Source organism: Populus euphratica, unplaced genomic scaffold (genome assembly GCF_000495115.2).
Source record: "Populus euphratica unplaced genomic scaffold, PopEup_1.0 scaffold1840.1, whole genome shotgun sequence".
Lineage (NCBI taxonomy): Eukaryota > Viridiplantae > Streptophyta > Magnoliopsida > Malpighiales > Salicaceae > Populus > Populus euphratica.
This window is the reverse complement of record NW_011501627.1, coordinates 21,337-37,098: the sequence shown is the minus strand read 5'-3', so window position 1 is coordinate 37,098 and position 15,762 is coordinate 21,337. Positions and strand designations below refer to the sequence as shown.

Below are 15,762 nucleotides of genomic sequence, written 5' to 3'. Positions count from 1 at the left end.
TATATTTATTCTCAATAACTACTTTATATCTTTTAAAATTTAAATTTTTCTTACAAAAAATAAACTCAATTTTCTTTATTATAATCATCAATAAAGATAATTGTATTTCTTTTACCTTCGTTAGAAAATATAATTATTCACTCACAAATATTAGAATAAACAAGTTCTAGTGACTTCCTTGTTTTTTATGATTTTTCTGGTGAAAACTGATTTTGGTGTTGTTTGCTAAAATATAAAGAGTTGTAGTTTGGCGAAGACTCGTATTATAATATACTTTTAATAAAGAATTTTTAATTTATTAAAATTAAGATGTTTATAGAAAAAATGTCATAGCCATACTAGGTTCCGTTTGGAAACACAGTAAAAATTGTGTTCCCTTAAATTTTAAATTTTTTTATTAAAAAATATTTTTTTATATTTTTAAATTATTTTAATATGCTAATATTAAAAATATTTTTTTTAAAAAAATTATTTTAATATATTTTAAGTAAAAAGTAACTTGAATCATAACCGGTAGTGTAATTTTAAACAAACCTTTAATCTTGTAAAAAAAAGAGAGAGTAATATTGTGAAGATATTAAGCCCAATTTGTTATCTCCAATTCTATATATTTGATTTTGAAATAAACTTTGTAATTGTTTTCTTGATGATGACCAAACATTTGTTTTTAATTCTGGAATTAAAAAAAAAACATCAAAGATAATATGAACAATATTATTCTTGATTAGAACTACTATCTTTTTATTATTATTATTATTATTTACTAATAAAAACTTTAAATTTATTGTCAAGCTTCACAAAATCTTGATAAAATTCATATAAACCAAAAAAGATTAACTTATCTCCACTCATTTAATTGTTAAAACCAGTGTCTAAATATCATAAACTTTAGTGATTTTTCTCTATGACAATTTATCAATAAAGATATTTCATTTTTGTTTTTGCAAAATTAAGTTTCTATCACCAATACTATTTAAATTAGTTTGACATTTTGATTTGAAATGTTCATATCTGTACCATAAACTCTTAATTTGGCTATTGACTTTGGGTAGTAAAATGTTGAATAATTGTTTATATATATATATATATATTTAATAATTAAAAAAATAATTATCTTCAAATTACTAATGTGAAAATCTAACATTATTATTGCTTATGCTCCATCCATTTCCTCAACCACCTATTCGTAAGGTAAAAGACAATGATTATTAGATAAAACTCATAAAACTTGCTTCTTTTATCTTGTTGATTCAACTTTTAGCCATGAATTAGTAGGGAACTTTGCAATTTATCAATAACTTTAGTTTCCTCTATTGAACGCACAACAAAATTGAATTTTGGCATCAATGAAAGAAGAGTTTTCTCAATAATGATGATATCCTCAATTTTATCATCAAGGATCCACATATTGTTAATAATTGTCATCATTTGTGAAAAATATTATTTGACCGACTCTCTCATATTTATCTAAAGCAATTTAGATTTCGTTCAAAGTCCTTAAAGTTACAGTTTCTTTGCTCTAGTTGTTTCTTAGTAATTTTCAAGATTGATTAGTCAATGGATTAGAAAAAATAATTTTTTATTTTGAAGCTTTTAATTGTTGCATTCCTATCTTCATTTTGCATACATGTTATTATTGATGTAGTTGATGATTCAGTTATTCAATGAGAAAAAAATTCTCCATTACTTCTTAGAACTTAGAAAATTATCCATTAACATGCTTCAAAGATCATAATGAAAATTATTCATTGAAGACTCTTTTCTATTGCTATTAGAGGATGATTTCTAGTTTGTTTTGGAGGTTGTTTATGCCTTGGAAGGTACCTATTGCTGCTGTAAATTTTCTAATTTTGGACTCTCTTTTCTGCCATTAAAGTATGTTGAAATTGTTGTGTTTTGGAGTTGCTACTATATTTTTCTACGTTGTCTTTTGCACCTACTTGTTTTGACTTTTCTAGCTGCGTTTAGGTGTCGCTGCTGGATAAACTTTTTGGCTCTTGTTGCTGATGTTGTATGGTGCCATTGCAGGAGGTTCTTGCAACTACGAGAGGCTATCGCTGCATCTGGTTACCGCCAAAAACGTCGCCGCGTTTGCTACCATCAAAAGGGTAAAAGGCTACTATATTTAAAAACACTTAATCACGCAAGTATTTGACCTCCCAAGTTTTTATTAATGGATTCAATATTTTTTAAAAATTTTAAATATATTTGCCCTCATATTTATTTATATAAAAAATTACAGCTTCTAACTATTAAATAAGTTTTATGTAATCGAATCTTTTCTGATCAAGAATTCTAAGATTTTTAACTAATATCTGACACTATTGAATTTAAAGGTAAAAAAATTAAAAACTAATTAAATTAAAAAAATAAAAAAATATTAAAAAAACTAAACCAAAAAAATTCAATTAACTGATTAGAAATTCCAAAAAACATTTGGTTACTACATTTTTAGTTTTAATAATTTAAAATTAATTAAATTAAACCAAATCAAACTGGTTCAATTAATTATGAAATAAAAAATAAAAAGTATTAATATAATTTTTTTTCTAACCCCAGTTACCAAATCAAACCCGACCGGTTCCTCCCCCAATTTGTCTCTCAATCTCAGCGTCTCCCCTTCTCTGGTTTCTGTCTTCTCGTCTTCTCCATGAACTCTACAATTCTCAGCTACATTTGACAGCCGATTTAAGTTAGAAACTTGATAAAACTGAGGTAGTTAACTTTAGGTGGTCACCACGTAGACCTTCTTCATTCTGCTTTTCTGCTTCCACCAGCAAGATCTGAGCTTATTATTCTCTTCCTTGGAAATTCAAAAAAAGCTCGAGGAAACTAAAAACTCATTAGTAGATATAGATGAAAAACCCAGACAAGCAAACAACTACAAAGCAGAAGGGATTTTTTGCATCTAATCTCCTCAAATCTGGTGAGCATCTTGTACTTAGTTTTCCTTTTTATTGTTTGAATGCAATTAGTAAATCTGTATTGTTGGAGAGAAGTGCAAAAGAATTTTTGGATATCCTTGATGAAAGAAATGTTTCCATTCTTTGCTCTGGTTTCATTACTCAGTAGTTTATGTCAAATCAACACATATATGGTCGGTTTTCTGGTTTTTTACTTTAATTAACCGAACCAAACCAAAATTAACCGTAACTAGTTTCAATTTAATTTTTTTAAAAGATTAACTTGGTTATTTATTTTTTATTAAAAAACAAACAGAAAAAATGATCATTCCTCACTAAATCTAACAACTATGAACCCAAAGCTATTAGGTTTAATATTATTGTTTTAAAATTATTTTAAATTGTTTTAATATATTAATTTTAAAAATAAATTTTAAAAAATAAAAAATATTATTTTTATACATTTAAAAAAAATTAAATAACATTTGACATATATATTAGAAAACTAATACCCTTGCTGCTTTATGTTTTTTTCAATCATAATAATGGAATGTTAGAAGAGAGACACAAATTTCTTCATCAAATTTTCTATATATACATATAAACAGTCAAAACAGAAGAAAACTATCAATCAACAATCAACGTCTGGCCTATCATGTTGTAGAAAGACAACAGATCGGACAACTTTTCTACAGAAGTGTTTCCCATCTTGTCAAAATTTTCCTCCCCTCGTTCATCTTCAGTTTTCCCATGTAGGAGCCTGCATTCCTCGTTGTTACAACCACCTGCTTCAACCTATTCTCTTGTTGCAGGCTCAAAGCTGTGTCTGACTGTTTAAATAACATGATAATTAACGATATAAGATCAGACACCTGAAAAAAAACACAACTTTTAACACCCTGTGAAATGTGATGTATGGAAGTTGGAATACTAATCAATCTGAAGAAATTCGCGGCTGTGCCTGGAGGTACATCCGTGAAGCTTCACCAGATTCCGGTGTTGTAAATGGGCTAGGATCTCAATTTCATTCATAAACTGCTCAGTACGTTTCATGTTGTTCTCATATAGGCGCTTGACGGCAACCTCATGCCCATCCCTGAGGACACCTGATAAAACAAGCAATAGCAATAGAAATTTAGAAAGAGTCAACAAAGCAGTTAATGGATGCAAGTTCCTAAACTGCAAAATGAAATCATTTCATCTTCTAACCATAATAAACAATGCCAAACCCTCCATCTCCAAGTTCTCTTGAAGAATCAAAAAAGTTGGTTGCTTCCTCAAGTTCATCATAGCTGAAAACCCGAACTCCAAAGTAGGTACTACCCTTATCAATGTCAGACTTTAAGGAGGTAAGAGAAGGGGTGGTTTGAGAGAGATTAGTTGAGGTAGCAAGGCCTTTGCTTGAAGGAGTTGCTATAGGAAGTTCTTCGGTTTTCTCTAGGGCAGCTTTTCTTCTCCTCCGTTGTATAAAGGCCAACATCCAGCATCCCACAAAGGCACCAATAACAGCACCTGCTGAGCTAAGTCCTGGAGATGAAAATAAATAAATAAACCAAAATGCTCAGCATGTATTTTTGGAGTTGATTTTATAAAGTGAGAGTAGCAGAATTATACCAATTTCGAGTGGACTGTTTCGAGACTTCTTCTCTGCAAAAAAATCATGAAAGCCAGGAACATCAATGACCACATTGAAGCAAGTTTTAAGTAGGCAGTAGGCGCTTAGAAAGCATGATCAATTGGACTGAACTTGAAATATGATAGTGGCTATCTCAATTATTATTTGTTGAACACAAAATAATTCATGTCTTCATTCAGATTATAGACATACAAGTTATTGTCCTAAAGAAACTGGAACATTAAGGGAAGCAGGTTCTCCATTGCCAAAATCGCAGAGAGGCATTGCAAAAAACAGAGAAAACAGGGGAATCAAACTATGAGTAAATGAATTGTTCAATTTTCTCTATCACTAAACACAACTAATAAAGAAATAAGTATAAATGGCTGCAAAAAAAATAAAAATCCCAGAGATTAACTTAGATTTAATTAACATCTCATGAACAAGATGTGGATCATATTATGTATTCAAACTATCACCACAGAGCCCCAACTTTCTTACGGTCATAGACAACACAAGACTGAAGAAAAAAGCCTAATTTCGATCTTTGAACCTCTTAACAAATAACCTCGAATTGCTACAATTAATTATTCATTAACGCTAAACCAAAACCAGTGGACTTGTAAGCCTCTGGAAGTAGTTCAAACATCGATTCTTGAAATTATTGAAGCATGTGCTTGGAAATTATCAAAGACGAAAATATGACAGGGTAAAACCTGACCTGACTCGACTCAAATATGCAGTAGAAGTTACAAATATCTGAAACATAATTTTGTTCCTTGATTACTTAGGAGAGTAGGATAGTTGCATTTCGCTAAACAAGAAATCAGGACTAGTTGAAGAAGGAACCTGGACAAATTTCAGTTCACTAAACGAGGAACCTGGACTGGTGGGGATGAAGAGTATTTAGCAATTCTAAATTAACTGAGAGTAATTTCATTCGACAGTCTCTTGCTCCTGCTACTGCTAAAGAAATAATATATCTCGACACATACTAGGCTGGGAGTACTTTTAAGGATTGCTCCTTGTGATGAAGGGATACCTATGTTTTCATGATATAAAGTCTTTGTCAGTTAAAAGTCTTTGTTTCCTTGATATACTGGAAGTAAATGGTCGAGGAAGGTGTTCTCTCCAGGATCATGGAGCTTTGAACAATTCCTAATAGATAGCTAGGTTCCTCCCTCTACTCGAAGGAACGATTCACACCTGTTTCTTTTACCAGAGGTCCTCCTACATCACCTAGCCTGGAAGACATATCTTAGATTTCAGCTATCTCTATCTATCCAATCATGGCATCAAGAAAGAAAAGAGGGCTAACTTGTTGATTGACTAGGTGCCTGTGGTGATGCTGAGCATTCAAAACCTTGAGGTTGATCCGCACAGTAACAAGTGAATGCTGTAGTGGTCTGGTTGTACCCACACTGACCACCAGAAGATTTGCATGTATCACATAACGAATCATTTGCGCTCCACTCCAACTCAAAACCTTGATTAATAGCTTCAAGCAACTGTGCTACAGTTGGATTGGCTAGAATTGGCATAACAGCTGATTGAAGGGCAGGAACTTTAACACTATTGTTGCATGTTGTCAGGTAGCTGATTAAGCTGGGATCAGTCATACTAATGACAGAGAGGTTGACTGTTATAAAGTATCCCATCATAACAGTGTCGTTAATGTCGCAAGTAAACTGAGATGATAACGCTGGTGCGCTTGGACTAGGGCAACCATAGTACAGTGTTACCTCAGCATGATCTGAAGTGTAATTCAAGAGGTTTGGATTCAAAGAGGTATTGGAAAGGAGAGCAGGACATAGATTTTCTGTGTAATCTGATCTAGAAACGTTGAGAGTCCGCGATTGGTTATTGATGCCAAGGAGTTTGTAAGTCGATCGCATGATTGTGATCTCCGGATCTTGGTTGCTGCAACCGAGCTCAAACCCGGGATAGCCACAGTAATCAGGCCTATCGGATCCCGAGAAAGGATAACCAACACCCTTAATATTTCCGCAATCAAATGACTTCATGCAGTTCAGATATCGCTCATCATCATCAGCAAACACAGGTGCTGAACCACAGACCAAGGCTATGGTTAGGAGTAGGATAAACCAAGACATGGCCTGAAGGAGTAGCAGTCGTGTTTGTGCAGAGGGATTGACAGGAAACGTTGTTCAAGTATTGAGTTAAGAGGAGAAAACACATAGGTGGGAGTTATTTACTCGATCAATACAATAGAATTGGTAGTACTTATTTGACCAATGGAGATTTTGTCGAAGAGAAGCTTCCATTAGAATGGTGAGAGTGGCATCAACGTAAATTCAGGTGTCCAAACAAGGAGGCAGGTCATTTTGTCAGCAAGATAATGTGTATTTTGAATCCTCATAGTCAAATTATGTGTTCTTGTTAAAATTTTCGAGTTTCATGTCTTAAATGGATAGCTTTATACTTATTGCGCGACGGCCTGAGTAAATATTGGTGTCTGAATGTTAGAAAGATACTTTTCATGTAGGTAAAACATATATTCTTGCAACCTAATTTCTGTAAGACTTAAATTTGAGATTGCTGCATAAAAATTCATTAAAATTTATATTTTTTATTTAAAATTTATTTTTTAAAATATTTAGATATGTTAATGTCAAAAATTATTTTTTAAAAAATAAAAAATATTATTTTATCTATTTAAAAAAAAATTAAAAATAATATTTACAATCCTTCCAAACATCCTAGAAAAAACCTATCCTAATAAGTATTAGCATAGCTTCAATGATATTGAACTTTTAATTGAATAAACAACCTGTTCTAAGTTTTTTATAGTTAAAAAACAATATAAATTATAATCTTTTATGTATATAATATTAGAATTTTATTAATAAAATGATGATGAGTTTAAGAGCTACCTAGAAAATCGTGTTAACGGAATTCACAAAATACCGAAAACAGGTACGGCTTCAATTGGAAGGTGATGTGGCCACTTGACACAAGCTATTGCATAGCACTTTTGGTAGACCCTTATACACCAAATCATTTCTTACTTAATCGCTGGGTTACGCGCTAAATAGGAAGAAGATCTCTCTCTCTCTCTCTCTCTCTCTATATATATATATATATATATATAATATGAGGTTTTTTAGCCAAACTATTTTTAATAATCAAATTTCGTGATATATCTTTAGATTATTTAGTTTTTAAGATCTTAATTGTTGCTCCAAGTGTGAATTTATTAAACGAAAATCCATATAAGAAAAGGTCATAAACACATCACTATTTTCACATTATAAAAATATAAAATGTAAATAAAATTTATTGTAAATACGAGTTTGTAACTACTGTAACCTTATTTTGATATCCTCCTGGCTGATTAAGTTTATATGGTATGATGACGAATCAAGGAAAAAGAATTTTGTGATGATACGGTGCTCTGTGTTTAAATTCCTGGAGTAAACGTGTGAATTATTTAAAATTAATTTCATAGATGCCACCTAAAGTCAAATCAGACGAAAACAGGAGGTGGGAATTTGAAGTTTCAGTTGATAAATTATTCCAGGAAACAGAACAAAGAAGAAAATGTCATCTGCAGAAAGACCAAGTCTCTGATTTGGACTCCATTTCTGCATCACCTTGTGAATTTCCTGGTGTTATCCTACCTTATTTTCCCCCTATTTTAATTATCAAATGTTCGCTGTAATTTCTATTATGTTGATTAGATTTGCTAATTCCAATCGAATAACTAATTATTTCTTCGGGGTTTAGGTTGTTTGTGGGATGAGATCCTTCCTAAATCACCATCTCATCTCCCCTGAATGTCCATGCAAGCTAAGGTAAGAATCTGCCAGAGAGTATCGGACAATTCTTTTACAAATCCTCTGTTATTGTATGTTTTTGTCTGGTACTTTGCCGGTCCAGCCGTCAAGGAATATGAACAGCTCCACGAGGCAACAACCACATGCATGTTAAAAATGGAAAAATTCGTAGTTATAATTTTTGTTCGGCCTAGGTCAATTTTATAAATCGCTGACTTGAGGCTTAATCTAGAGCTCTTTTAAAACAATATTATTTTTTATTTAAAAAAAAAACTTTCAAAACAACTTTCTTTTAAGGTTTTTTAAATAAAAAATTAGATTTATTTGAGTCAATTCATTTAACCCACAATCTAAAAATTAAAAACAAAATCAATTTTAAATCAATTCTTATAAATTTATTTTAATTCAAAAGGAGATATTTAAGGGAAAAAAAAGTTAAATAGATCACAACTCAACTCTTAATCAACAAAAACTAAGGGAAAAGTTAAAATATCATGGAAATGAAAACATAAGGATATAATATTGTCTTTTTTTAATCAGATGGACTAACTAATTATTTTTCTAATAAACGAGGACTGATTAATAATTTAGGCAATTATTAAAGCAGACAAGTTAAATTCTTGGCTATGATCAATTAGTTCACAAAAATCCCATAATTTTCTCTGTCAGTTCAAAAATTCTGCAGGACATGCCATCAAGATTTCCTACGGCTAGTTGTATGATAAGACGCCATGGGCAACAATTTAACTATGGTGTGACCGTTTCCTAACCAGAAAGCTGCCCCTTATTCCCATGGTCTAGTTCTGCAGTTTGAGCCTCCCTAAAGTCTGACTATTCAAGTGGGTTCTAAGAGATCATCATCATCATCATCATCATATTGATGTTTACTTCGGTCCAAGTCCATTTAAAATAAAATTAAAATAGCAAAACAGGAACGGAACTAAGGTGTGTGAAGCAACAACAAGTGACTGGAGTTCATCATAAACTGATTTGAGGAGAAGATGAGGTGGTACTTACCTGAAGAGGTGAAGCATTCCCAGCACGCCTCCCCATCGACCTTCCATCTTACCTCGAATCCTTTTTTCAAGTGTTCTTCCCAAGGTCGCATATTCCCGATTGGTGGCCAATCCAAAGTTTGCGTATCCCATAATGGTAGCAAATCTGTAGAAACTGGCACTAAGACACTACGATAGCATTCGCCAGGACCAGTATCTCCTTCTTGGATATAAGCACGTCGATCATTAACCTCATTTATGTTGCAAGTGAAAGGTATTCTACCAGGTATGGTTGTCTCATCCTTGCAACCATAAATGAATGTAAGATTTTTGTAACCCTCATCAGACTCAAAAACCTTAGGATTGAACGTGCTGTTCATAAAATGAGGTGTACACAATCCAACAAAGTAGTCCTCTCTTGCAATCCTGAGAATTCCATCAGCCTGATTGATTTTTAAAACACGATATGCAACCTGATTGATATTCATCTTGGTGATATTACTCTCACACCTGAGCTCCAAATCAGGAACGCCACAGGCGCGTGATCTGTCAGTTCCCCAGAATGGAATATCCACGAAAATATCCCCGCATACAAACTTTTGACTACAGGCAGTGAGCGGGTCATCGTTGCTTGAGGATGAAGGGACTTGAATGAAGAGCAACAATACAAGAACAAAATTTGAAAGAAAAGAAAAGGCCGAGGAATGCATTCTGGCAAGAAGTAGCAGCATATAGGAGAAATGGAATCGTGTATTAGCAAAATGGGCTTGGTTGCTTCAGGGATAGTTTCGAGTATAAAGAGATGAGTCTTGACGTGCTACTTATCAATTTCAGGTAAATAAATACGTCAGAAAGGGATAGATGGGAACGCAATACTTGGATTTAAATGCTTGGTGGACTAAAAGTATTAAATTTATTTTTATATTGGGAAGGGCTACCACATTAATTTCTTTCTACGAGGCCTCTATTTGCAAAATGAAATCTTGTAGGCTACCACATCACTGTCTTGGTCTTGGGGACTAAAAGAAGAGAACAGAATCGGTCAAATATATTTAAAGGACACGCAAAAAAATCCAGGCATAGTTTGGAAAAGTATTTATGTGGTTGATGATAATAACATGAAATCGGATCTTTCTCGTATACCTAATAACAAAAATTAAGATAAAATGATGGGGTTGTCCAATTGTTCAAACCATGGTTCAACAAACTTGATTCCCAAAAAGGAAAATGAAATATTTGTATTAAATTCAGTCTAAATATGTAGTAATAAATAAAAAATGAAAGATTTTATCTGTGGTTCGAGACGACCCTTTGCGTTGGTTTAATTCCAGATATGGTTATGGATATAACATATCATCAGTACAAACCAACTTGTGCTCCCAATTCTGTAACGTTTTTTCTTTTTTTAAAGAAAAAAAGACAGCTTTGCCAAAACCATATTGGACCTATCACAATAGAAATAGATCATGGACGGCCCTATTCTCATTAATTAGATGGAATCATTTTTTTTTAATTTAATTAACATATGAGTGATTTTAAATTGATGTAGTCACAGATCAATAAATATTTTTATATTTAATTAATATTTAATTTTATGAATATTTAATTTTATTATTATATAACAATATTTTTTAAAAAAAAATTATTAAATTTAATAGAATTATAATTTAAATTACAAGTTTAGTAACTACAATCATGAAATTTAGATTGATATAATATATCAATATCTTAATATTAAAAAAATATATTATCTTGATTTGTTTTTTTAAATTCAAATCATATTCTTTACTTAAAAAAACCTGTAAACTTGAATTATTTGTTTTAAATCTATGGTCATGTCAGTAAATTGTACTATATTATAAAATTGGACTCTGATAGCCCACATGCTACAACTTGCAGTGATGGAACAGCAAATTGGACTGCTCTGAGAAATAAAAACGCACTTTGAGTATGGACTGGGATAGTAAACTAAGAAATAAATGTGGAGAAATTAAATTAAATTAAATAGAAGGTTGAAACTGATTGCGTGACATAGGGTTTCAGTGATTGAATTTGAGACGAAGCCTCACTTGACTTTGACTTGGAATTCTGAAAGATGATGTTCAAAAGTAGAAAAGAAAGAAGAAACGAAGAAGGAACTTTGAAAGGTAATTCATTTTAATCTTTGCAATTATTTGATGTTGTAGTAATGATTATTTTTTATTTAAAAATATATTAAAATAATATTTTTTAAATTATTTTTTATATTAATATATCAAAACTATTTAAAAATATTAAAAATTTAATTTAAAGTAAATATAAATAATTTTTAAAAAAACTATTTTTAAAATATAAAAACAAATAGAGTTACAAAGGAAGTTTTTATGTCTCAGTGGATGGGTTGGTTTTTATAGGAAGCTAGTTAAGATCTATGCTAATGGGAAATTAGATCTTTAACCAGCCTTTCATCCCAACCCTCGAGTTGTTAATATATTCTTAATTAGATTAAGTTAATACAATGATTAGATAATTACTTGAAAATCATATAATTTTTCTTAATCTCATTAGAACCTCATGAATTTACTAAAATCTCTCACATCATACAAATGAATAAATTATATAAAAAAACATAAATTCTATATATTTTTATATAGTTTCATCCATCACACAATTCATGATTTAAAACAAGAATTTTAGAGATTTTACTATGAAAAAAAAGAAGTTATATGATTATTTAATAATTTCGTAGACTAAAAAGTAAATGATGGATCATTGAGATTTTATTTATATATTGAAGATTTAATTTAGATACTAAAAAAATGACTAAGGATTTAATTGAGACTCATCTCAAGGATTAAGGACTTTATTAAGGTCTGTCTTTACTTTTATATTTTGACTCCTATAAAATAATTGGTATTGGAATCGATCCAAGACCTAACCTGGCCTAGGCTCGGGTCTAACAGATCAGTTACTTTAATAAACTCAACTTTTTACACTTCAAAACTAATCTTAATTTTTTAGTTGATCTTGTTCTAGGATTAAATCATACTCTTAAGTTTTTTTTTTCAAAATTAACCTTGTAATCTAGTTGAATCTTGGCATGGTTTACCCGAACCAATAATATCTTAATTGGTTTAATTATAATTATAAATCTTACTTGGATGAAGTTTCAATCCGCGTTCTTACTATTTCTCGATGCTTACAGATTGTCTACTCCCCATCAAACACTTCACAAGGATTTCGTAGGGAAAGGAGCGGTGCAATATTTCCATGGTGGGAGCCCAGCGTCAAGATCTGAACTTCAAATCAAATATCAGCTTAAAGCTGAGTCTGAGACTTGCCGGTGGTTTATCGATCCACGATGGAGATGAGAAAAACGCGTTTCTTCACTCATCTGCCGGGAAAGTCCAACATGATGACGCACACGGCATGCAAAACGACTTGTTGACTAGTATGCTTCACAATTGCATTACCTGTGAAAGTCATTAAATATAGTAATTTAGCTGTCGTTGTCTAGGTCATGAATTCTTTTTTGTCTCTGATTTAGCCAGGTCAAAGCTGATATCTATGGCTATAAATCACACAGGAAGAAGAAGATTGCCCATGGCTCAAGTAACTTGGGTGCGTTCTAACACGACATCTCAGTTAAGTACATAATCGGATATGGATTTTGGGCTTTTATAAAATCCAATCCAGCGATTTTGTTAATTGATGATATTGGATCATAACTATTTTCTAGGATTTACTGCTTGTTATTGCTGGGCTCTAGTACAATTCTTGTATTTTTTTTATTTTTTTTGGATGGATGGTTTGTGCTCCAACTATTTCCGGGCCTTTCTTGTAGTGCTGGGCTGCTCATTACTTCTTGTCTCGAGACTTCTTGTGCATTTATTCAACCCAAAGTTGTAGAAGATATCACTTGTTTTTTAATTAAAATTTAAAATTTTTTAATTAAGTTTTTCTAGTGATTTTATATCAAAAACCAATGTTAAAAATGATTTTTTAAAAAATAAAAAAATTATTTTTATACATTTTCAAGCAAAAAATAATTTCAACCCCACTTCCTCCTGATTCAGATTTTATTTAGTTAAGTAATTAATGCATGTCTGCTAGACTGCTACCTTCATCTGTTTCTTTCTTGTTTGCTTCAGCATGATTATCGCCGAAGATGACATGCTGCCTTTTCTGAGGCTGAAAAGTCAGATAAACACTGAACGGCTCACTAGTGAAGTGAAGTGAATTGAATGGTTTTAGTATAAGGAGATAAAGGGCGTGTTGCTGGAGAAATCTGCGTTGGAGAGGCTTCGTACGCCTTAAGAGCAGATTTGCGTGTATGAACACTGTCAAGATTCTTGAGCAGAAAATTTCTTTTAATTAATCCCTTCCTCTTCCAATTCTATTTTCACAGGAAAGCAGTGGCTATGATTTATAAACCAGTCAATTAATCACAGATATTGATGTTACGCTTTTTAATCACATGTGAAAGAAACAACAAAAGTCAAATACGGGAAAAACAGGAACTGCTTACCCAAGTTTCCTGTGACTTCAAATTATTATTTTGTTAACATGATACATCAACGAGAAAGCAAGAAAAACCATCTATCAAGAACCGATGCCATGGACAATGCCATTCAGCTTTCTATCTAAAACTTCTGAGCAAATCTGTCCCATCATATGGTAGAAAGACAACAAGTCAGACAACTGCTCTGCAGACATATTTCCCATCACATTTTTTGCCAAATCTTCCCTCTCCTCATTCGTCCTCAGTCTTTCAATGTAGGAACCTGCATTCCTCACTGTTGCACCCATCTGCTTGAGTCTGTTCTCTTGTTGCAAGCTCAAAGCTGTGTTGGACTGCATGGATAAAATGATCATTAATGACACAAGATCAAAAGCCTGAAAACAAAATCTATGATCCTGAAACAATGTTCAAAAGTTTTGTGAATAGTGAATATGGACTCTCTATCATTCTATCTAGAGTTTATACCTCTAGGAATTCTGCTCCAGCTTGTAGTTCTGATTCCTTTGATGGATTCATTCGTTGGCCAGCAGTGTATATGTTTCTTGCAAGAAAGAAACTTCTAATTATATGCTTCCTTTTCTTCTCCATTTCTTGATCTAGCTTGAGAGGCCTTGGCACAGATGTAGTACTGCTGTTGAGCTTCTTCTGATAGGCAATCACAGCCTTGACAAATTCCTGCAAAATACCATGCACATACCAATTATACATTGTTTCATCAATTTCTCCCATAAAAGATCGTATGTAAGGGATGGGTTTAAAACCTGATAGGCCCTTGGGCATCCTGGATAATCAAACTTGTCGGTGTCATCCTGCCTCATTCGCTCTGGATGGAATTGAAGTCCCATTATGAACTTACCCTCTTCAGGATTACAAGCATCAGGATCATAAAACCCCTCAATCAATCCATCTGGTGCGAACGCCATAGGCACAAATCTTTGTGCTAATCTATTCACCCCCTGGTGGTGATAACTATTAACCAAAATCTCCATTTTATCTTCTTCCAGAGAATCCCTAAACCAATCATGCAAATGTGTGTTCTCTACCACCTTAACCACATGTCTATGCCCATCATAATTATCATAATCCATGTGTTTCACTCTTTGAGACTCCCTAATCTTCTTTGAAACCTCCTTTTCAATGTCCTGATAAAGGGTACCCCCAGAAGCAACATTTAGAACTTGAGATCCTCTGCAAATTCCCAGATAAGGTATGTTTCTTTCAAGGCAAAGTTTTGCAAGCCTCAACTCAATCGAATCCTTCTCTCTATCAATAGCTGTATCGCTTGCATGAATCCTCCTGATTTCTTCTAACTCTTCTAGTGAAAGATTAGACGTCTCAGCTTCATATAATGATGGATCAATATCTTCTCCTTCACAAAGAAGAACACCATGGATAGGCTCAAAACTATCTAACAACATGTGCACCCCACTAACACGGGGCACGATAACTGGTACTGCACCATGGCCAACTATAAGATCAAGATGATATTCACCTGAAAAAAAAATATTAGCGTTGCTAATCATCATATGAACAGATCAAGTATGATCAAACAACAAAATTTAAACAAAGAAAACTCTTAAATATTAATTATATTCGTTAAAAATAGGAAACTTGCAAGGGAAAGCAACCTTATTTTAAGTACAGACTTGTTCTATATTTTACATGCAATCACAATATAAGGTCATCTTAATTAAATAAAGAATAAGGAAATTGTTATGAATTTTCTTTCCAGAAAAATAGAGGAAATGAAAATAGTGCATTATCACTTCTCCATTTTGCGATAATGGAAAGAAATCCAACAAATCTTGCTTGGGCCAATTTTTGTCTACATCAGGACAGTTAATCTTCTTTCACAAAAATAAAGTTAACACGACATACCTTTCTTGCAAGTAGTTGCATAAGGCTGGTCTTGACAATAGCAAGTGAATTTACTAGTATCGGTATTGTATCC

General features: G+C 32.4%; 2 protein-coding genes across 2 annotated transcripts in view; both read right to left on the bottom strand.

The window, feature by feature from the left end:
- Positions 1 to 3,833: 3,833 nt before the first annotated feature.
- On the bottom strand, positions 3,834 to 7,104 carry LOC105118184 (probable serine/threonine-protein kinase At1g18390). Its single transcript, XM_011016076.1, has 4 exons — positions 5,837 to 7,104; positions 4,518 to 4,550; positions 4,113 to 4,430; positions 3,834 to 4,009 (listed from the first exon to the last, which is right to left on the bottom strand). Exons 1-4 carry the CDS (start codon positions 6,630 to 6,632, stop codon positions 3,834 to 3,836), a joined length of 1,323 nt encoding a protein of 440 aa, XP_011014378.1. The 5' UTR covers positions 6,633 to 7,104.
- A 6,632-nt stretch (positions 7,105 to 13,736) lies between these two features.
- Positions 13,737 to 15,762, bottom strand: part of LOC105118183 (uncharacterized) — a 2,923-nt gene continuing 897 nt past the window's right edge. The window contains exons 2-5 of the mRNA XM_011016075.1: positions 15,690 to 15,762; positions 14,573 to 15,303; positions 14,277 to 14,486; positions 13,737 to 14,143 (exon numbers count right to left, since the gene is read on the bottom strand). Of these exons, the coding sequence (XP_011014377.1) occupies positions 13,892 to 14,143; positions 14,277 to 14,486; positions 14,573 to 15,303; positions 15,690 to 15,762 (1,266 nt within the window). The 3' untranslated portion in view covers positions 13,737 to 13,891. The remainder of the gene's footprint in view (positions 14,144 to 14,276; positions 14,487 to 14,572; positions 15,304 to 15,689) is intronic.